General features: G+C 29.1%; 1 protein-coding gene across 3 annotated transcripts in view; it reads left to right on the top strand.

Moving 5' to 3' along the window:
* LOC105224455 (EMI domain-containing protein 1) overlaps positions 1-8,072 on the top strand; it is a 175,279-nt gene that overhangs the window by 158,603 nt on the left and 8,604 nt on the right. Inside the window, exons 1-2 of one of the 3 annotated variants that reach the window (XM_049458363.1) lie at positions 5,327-6,062; positions 6,889-7,018. In XM_049458363.1, the coding sequence (XP_049314320.1) occupies positions 6,033-6,062; positions 6,889-7,018 (160 nt within the window). In that variant the 5' untranslated portion in view covers positions 5,327-6,032. Of the gene's footprint in view, positions 1-5,326; positions 6,063-6,888; positions 7,019-8,072 lie in introns of those variants that run through there. The other 2 variants (XM_049458361.1, XM_049458362.1) reach the window with 2 other exon arrangements.

Here is an 8,072-nt window from a genome sequence, read left to right as displayed (position 1 = left end):
TTGATATTCTTCATTTTTTCAACCAAACTTGGCGGCTCAAAGAATAATTTCAAATACATACGCGCATACATAAACCAAGAACTCAACCACAGCGGCATAGCTGCCACTTCGATGAGCGTCTGGCTTTTGAAATACACGAAAAACGAGTGTTTCGCTTTCAAATTTTATTTCATTTTTTCATATTTTTTTTGTACTTTTGTTTTATAAGCGTGCGATTTTTAACGAATTGTATTGCTAATTTTCGCTTTTTATGTAGCGCGTCTGCTTTGGTCTGGTCTGGTTGGAAAACAACTAACTTTGGGTTAGTTTAAATTACGGATGAGCTATGTGGCCTGCGCACCATTGCTATACATGTGTACAGATATATATTTTATTGCATAATATATACAATTTATGTACATATACGTATATGTGGCTTGTGTTGTTTATACAAGTTTCATATACTCGTTGAAGAGCAGCCTCTTAATATGACAAAAAAAAATGGTTTTCTAAACTTAGCTTGATAAAACTTTTTTTTTCGATTCCAGCGCAAATTTATGGCTTGTTAACAATACTATAAATATGTATATGCTCATCTTCATAGTTCAATAAATATGTGCGAAGGTTTATACGACAGCTATTGTTCTAGAACCGGTGCTATTATTTTATTAAGCTTAATTCACACATTTCGCTGCTTTAAATATAAGCGGTAGGTTATATATATGTATATGATACATTTATGTATATTATTATGTATCAGCATATACATATGTTTGTATTAGTTTGCTTATGTAATAGCCAGTATTGATATTATGCTCTCTATCGACATTTCAACTAATTCACTGACGCAAATCAAACGCAATTCGTTGCTGATAAACAAGTATGAAACTAGTATTGATATTTAGTGGCTATTTGATATGCGTGTGCTTCTTCTTTTTTCGATTAGTGCAGCTAGAATGTGTGCGAATTTCAATTCGTTTCCGCCCAAAATTTGAATTTATTGACAAAATTAAATTAATTTGATTACGAATGCATGAAAAACGGTAATTGATATGAACATGCCACGTTTTATTGATATGAAAAAATTTAGAATATTTTTGAAAAAATTTCAGCCAAAAAAAAAAAAATTTATTTTTGATAGAAATTTATTATAGAAATAGTTAGATGCATAGGCAGCTGAGAAAAAGGCATTAAAGGAGAATAGTTTTCAGTAAAACAACTCGAAAATTAAAGTCAGAGGAAAGTAGACAAAAAATAAAATAAATTTAATTTAATTTAATAAAATGCAATAACTAAAAAATTAAATAAAAAAATAAAATAGAACGAAACTATATAAAAAAATAGAATAAAATAAAACCAAATAAAATAAAATAAAATAAAATAAAATAAAATAAAATATAATAAAACAAAATAAAATAAAATAAAATAAAATAAAATAAAATAAAATAAAATAAAATAAAATAAAATAAAATAAAATATAATAAAACGAAATGAAATAAAATAAAATATTTAATTAAATCAAAATACACAACTGTAAAATAAAAACTATATATTTATAATGTAAAATCATAAATTAAAATGTAGTAAAAAAATATTTTTTGTATGAAACAAAATATTAAAATAAAATAGTAATAAATACAAATTAAAATTTAATAAAAAATAATCAAAATAAAAATAAAAAATTAAAAAAAATGAAATTATATAGAAAAAATAGGAAAGAAATTATTACTTTTAATAAAATAAAAAAAAATTAAATAAGTACAAATTTATTTTCTATAAAATAAAAGAAAGTAAAATAAAATGAAGGAAATTAAAATGCACAACAATAAAAAAGGAGAATCATTAAATAAAATGTAATAAATACATAAAAAACAATTTTTTATAAAATAGAAAAATACTACAAAAAAAATAGCACACATCAAAATAAAAGAAGGACACCAAAACCAAAATCATTAAAAAAATATTTTTACAAACATTTATTCACTCGAACTAAAAGAAATAACACCCACAGCCCGACAAAGCAAGCCGTGTTCAATTTACTAAAGTAATAATAAAACAGCTTTAAATATTACTGCGTACTTAATTGGTAAATATTAAAACATTATTACGCAAAAATAATATTTTTACTGTTGCTTCATGGAAATTAATTTATTATGATTTAATATGCACACGAATGGCAGCTGCTAAAAATAAAAACATGTTTTTAACGCATAAAATACATTAAAATGGCGTTATTGTGTATCGGCAACCGCTCGTTTATTTTCATCAAAAATGTCTTATTTTCAACAATGAAGTGTAATTTCACTTTCATTGTCTCACAATTGGCAATCTGCCGCATAATGAACAACGAAACTGATGTGTGAACTTGCATAAATGTATAAATACGCGTGCTTCAGGGCATACACGGCGTATACGTAATGTCAGAGCATGCTTGTTTTATGGAAGGAAAAGCGTTCAATTAAAAAGTTTGCTTTAAATGTTTTTCTGTTGCAGTAAAAATATTTGCCTACACTAAAATTAATTGAGTATAATGATAAGGCGTTTTAATTTTAATGCTTAAATTCTTATGAGGGTGAATACGTTTGTGGCGAGGAACATATAAATATATATCTATGGACAAGGTCACACTTGTGTACATAAAATTTGTGTATGAAGACATGAGAGAATTTTTTTTAAAATGTTTTAAAAGTTAAACATATATTTTATATTTTTAATGACCTGTGAAAGTGGCTTACCATAATCGTACTCAGCTGCAATGACAGTGTGTTAACTGCAATATATGCTCTTTGTAATGCTAAATTGTAATTAAATGAAAATTGTACATTGCTTATGTCTTTTCTTCATCATTTATGCACACGTGTTTTTAACGAGCTTAGCATAGAAATGCTCATATAGCTCATGCTGATAGCAAATCATTATATAACATGTGTATATATACCGCTTTATCATTGTGCTAGCGTTGCTAGGTCTTCAATGATGGAGAATTTTTGAAAATATGTGCTGCTAAAGATTAAAAAAAATATACTGACATATATATATATATGCATATACAGGTATGTATAGTATATAAAAATATGAAAACGTATGCATATAACGACATAAGCTGCCTTGCCTTCACTTAATGCCAACTTCCAACGAAATTGGGCACAAATACCCATACATTTTCATTAAAGTACTCCAGCTTGTGTGCAATGGCTCATCAATTTTTCCAATCAGGTCAATTTAGAATGTTTATGCGTATGCCATTTGATGATTTTGACATTTTCGGAGAAGAGCATGAATATGCAATATTTAAAGCCAAAGCTTAGAGCATGTCGGATTTACATAAAATCATACATATGTATATAGATGTATGTACTCGTATGTGTATGTATAAATGCAATAAGCCTTTCGCTTAAACACGAAAACGTAGTTTTTATTTTTTTCCATAGAAACTCTGCTTCAACATTGACCAACTATGAGGTGCACAAAATTCACAAAAATGCAGTTAGCTCCATTAAACGCTTAAGAGCTATTCACCAATATTTTTTTAATAAAAATTTAGAAATATTAATAAAGGTTAGTTGATTTATTGCGCAAATTGGGAGATTTGCCAGACAGTAAGCCGCAATTATGCAAACAGCTAGAACGCTGATGCAATGCGCACTAACTAAAATAAGCCAAACTAGTAAAGAACTAAAGTTTTTAAACTTAATATGCGCAGATAATGAAAAAACCGCGCATTAAAAAAAGAAAAAAAAAAAACAACAACAAATCTTATGACATTTTTCAACATTGCAATCTAGTAAATTTGCATAAACGCTACACGAAATAACTCGATTTTAATTGCTGTCATTCAAAACTATGAAAGCCATGTGCAGGCATACACATAATGACGCACATGCATTTAAATAGCTGTAAATGTGTATGTCACAGCTGTTTGCCGTAAAATAGATGCGCACGCACATGCGCCTCGTCAAGCTGGCTTCAAAGCCAATAGCGTGTGAAGCAGAAAAGCAACAACAAATTTGCTTGTTAACTTTAAGTAAATGGTGGGCACTTTTAATTATAAAAAAATGTTTGAAAATTGCTGACAAATGCTTTTAAATTGGCCGAAAAGCGTAGCCAATTTGAGTAGCGGTGACATTCTAAATAAAAATCTCATGGAAAATTTAAAATTCTATAGCCAAGAAGATTTGATACCTGACCATGTCAACTCTTTTGGTTTGAATGTAAGATTTTGGGATTTCATATGAGTTGAAACTTGGCTCAAATAAGATCTGTACTGGCTGAAATGCGATTTTCAGAAGTCTCATGGTTTGAAAATCGGCTAAAATATGATATACATTGGTGTGAAACTTAGCTAAATTAAGATCGAAAGTTGAAAATATGTCCTTCGATAGTCCCCAACAAATAACCGAATGCTAAGCCCACCTCTAAGAGGCACTCCAAGTAAATCTGGACATATATTGTTTAAAAAAAATTGAAGTAGCAGTTTCAAATAAAATATTCAGGGCTTACTTTTCATGTCAAAAGTTGATATTTCCTGTTTTTTTAGTTGAAACATGCAAGTAAACTTTCTTCATTACAACAAATAAAAAAGAGTAACTAATCTCTATAACTATTTATAATGCTTAAAACAGTTTGGAAAAACTGCATTTTGTCTGCCTAATGAAATCAGCTGATCAATATTTACATTTTTTATTACCCTGACATTTCATTCTAATTGCACTAACACTCTGACGTCACAAGGCAATTACACTCAAAATTGTTCACAGCTTTAATTAGCATACATATATATTTACTTTAGTATCTGATATTGACAAAATTAGCAGAATAATTTTGTTTATGCAAAAAATTTCCAAAAGCTTTCAAAACTGGATTTCGGGTTCCAAAATTGCTCTAAACCCGTCTCCCCACACTAATAATACAGGAGTGCTTATTAATGATTATCAGGTACATGAGCACTTTTCAAAAGAGATTTTTAATTTATAAAAAACAGATTTTGAAGCTTTGTTTAATTTCTCTCAAGGCGGTATACATTGCCTTATATATTTCAAGAAAGCTCGAAAAGCTCAAAGCTTCGAGTTTAAAATTCTAAGAAAAGGAGTATACTAATTTCATATTTTTCTTTTGCACAATTTAAAATATTACTTGCTTGCACAAAAATGTTTGGTCCAGTTAACCTTGAACTGGTAACTAGTATGTAACTAGTTAATATCACAACAAAGCATTTATGCGTTGCTAAAAACTCTTTTCATTGTCATAGCAAAATCCAAATTAATAGTTTTTTCGGTTCACATGACGCCTATTAAGAAATATGCAGAAAAAAATTGAATAAAAAAAGCTTTGAATAAAAAATAAATAAATTCGAAAAAAAACAGAAATATTTTTTCATTTCCAGTTTTATAGTTAGTCTCATTTGCAATAAACTGTGCTTAAAATATGGACGTTCTCATTTTACCAAATTTTACCAGCTCATAAAATTTGCATTTAACGTCTGCACACATACACACGCACACCTTTGATATACATACATATGTATGTATGCCAACGCTCCGACTCAAAAGCTTAAATCGCTCATCTTCACTTTTAGTCTCGGCTTGACGTCATATTTATTTTGGAAAAAAAAGAACTGCTAACCTGCCAAGCGATTTTTTCACAACCAAATCTTCATTTCAAATAAATAAACCTACATTTACCGTTGGCGCGCGCAGTTCAGTCAAGCGCGTTTCAAGTGACAAGTTGTCAGCTCTAACTTTGTAGTGAGCCACTTAGCAATGCAATAAACACACATACATCTATCTATACAATTTGCATATGTAATACTATATCCGCCTAAGTGTGCTCCATTTAGGCGTTAGCTTTGTATCAGTGTGTGTGTATGTGTATTACTCATATTCGTTACTAAAGCGCATGTGTGGGCGTCTTCTACGCTTTTGGCTGCAATTGGTACTAAAAGATATTCGTCTATAGAAAGATCTACATATACAAAGCGGTGACAATTCATTCGAACGCCCATAATTTAGCAAACACGATTTAGGCATTTGCCAACGCAACGGCGAGCCGACGCAATGATACGCTGGCAGCAGACACTACAATTGGTAATTATGTGCGAGAGAAAAGCGCCAAAAAGCGTTAAAAAATAGCAAAAATTACTTTTTATTATTATAAACTGCAATGCAAGTGATTTGTTCACAATATTGATTGCATAATTTTAACACCACATATGGGTAATTACTCATAAGGCCGCTGCTTTGTTGCGGCTGTCAAAATTTTGTGTGCGTGTGAAGGCATATCCATGTATAGTGGAGAAAAATAGTGTTGAACAAGTGAAGTGTGTTCCAGGCATTACATTTTTTGGAAATATTTGATAAATGACTTATGTGGCTTATGGTTATGGTCATAAAAGAGTTGTAATGAGAAAGTAAATATGGGAATTTGTGGGTGTAGGTATATCCATAAAGAAATTAAGACTATAATGGCATTAAATATTATGTAATAAAGTTAGCTGGCAAAAATATTGGTACTTATATGGTATATGGAATATATATGTATTATATTTCCACAAATATTGCAAACAAGAGTTGGAAAAGAGTCCAGTTGAAACAGCCGACTTTGACATCGAAAGAAAAAAATTAAATAAATAAAAATTATTTAATTAATTACTTTAATTTTTTATTTGATTACTCTAATTATTTAATTAATTACATTAATTATTTAAATTATTTAATTGAATACTTAATTATTTAATTAATTACTATAATTACTTAATTAATTACTTTAATTATTCAATTAATTAATTTAATTATTTCGATACCTTAAAATTTTTTTGCAGCGCATTTTGTTTTCAAAACGGCGTTTCTCCAAAAAAATATTTTTACAACATTTTTTAACTACATTAATTTTTGCATTTCTCCCACCCAACAGGCCATCGCTTGCATTTTAGTGCAATGCGCTCTCTCTCAAAACTACGATAAGGAAAATCGTCGCCTCATTCTGCAAATTAAAGACCAAAAAACGACCAATCAACAATACTATTCGTCGAATTTCGATACCAGTAAGTACAGCTTGTTTCAAGTTCTCTTTTGAATACCATCAAATGCACAAAAAACATACAAACATTTGCACACGTAGCAACGAAAAACAAAAAATGTAGAAATTAAATAAAAAAATATACAAAATTTCTCATTTCATTTATAAAGCCTAGCAATATTTTCATATTTTCCATAACTACCTTGCTCTATATTTCCGCTGCCTACTATATTAAAATCTGTAATTTCACATAACTTCTAAAATTTTTATATTTTCATTTTATTTTCTTTCTTTTTCACGCGCCTTGCGTATTCCTAACTATCCTCTGTACTCTCCTGTAATGATCCTCTTATTCTTACTCTCCTTTTCTTTCTATCTCCCTATATATATCTCTCTCTTACCAACTGACCAGCTGGTTAGTCACTACTTTACACAATTCTTTCACTTTCACTCTCTCTTATTTTTTCACTACATTCTTGCTATCTCTTTCTCTCACATATGCATTTTAGTTTTTGCCACATCATACATAGTAGTTGTTTTGTTAGTAGCATTTTATACATACATAGCTATCTATATACACATTTTATATATATAAAAAATATTATTTAGAAATTTGCGCCGTATGACGAGCTCTTGACAAGGACTCGTACGCCGTGTTCGCCTGCGACGTACTGAGTCCTTTCGGCTTTTAGCTGCGCAGTTAGTTGTTATTACTGTTTTTTTTGTAATTGTACAAGTAGCAGCTTGTAGCTAGTTTATATATCAAATATTTTTATAGAAATATTTTAAATTAGCACTTTCGTTCTTTTTGTACAACAAAATTCATAGCTTTTATTAAATAATTAGTAGACATTTTGTTGACATTTATTTGAAAAACAATTAATTTTTTAATTAATTAACAGTAGTGCGCGCTGTAGCCTTAATAAAAACCAAACACAAAAGCAACTAAACAACAACAAAAAAAAACTAGTTTATCCTAAAAATAAAAAAAAAAAATGTTTTATGCTATAAATCGTAGTTAAAACCAGAAACAACAACATAAACAATATTAGAAAACGTTAAAAATAAACATACATACT

Source organism: Bactrocera dorsalis, chromosome 5 (genome assembly GCF_023373825.1).
Source record: "Bactrocera dorsalis isolate Fly_Bdor chromosome 5, ASM2337382v1, whole genome shotgun sequence".
Taxonomy (NCBI): Eukaryota; Metazoa; Arthropoda; class Insecta; order Diptera; family Tephritidae; genus Bactrocera; species Bactrocera dorsalis.
Note: the sequence above shows the minus strand (reverse complement) of the source record. Positions and strands in the feature narration are given on the sequence as shown.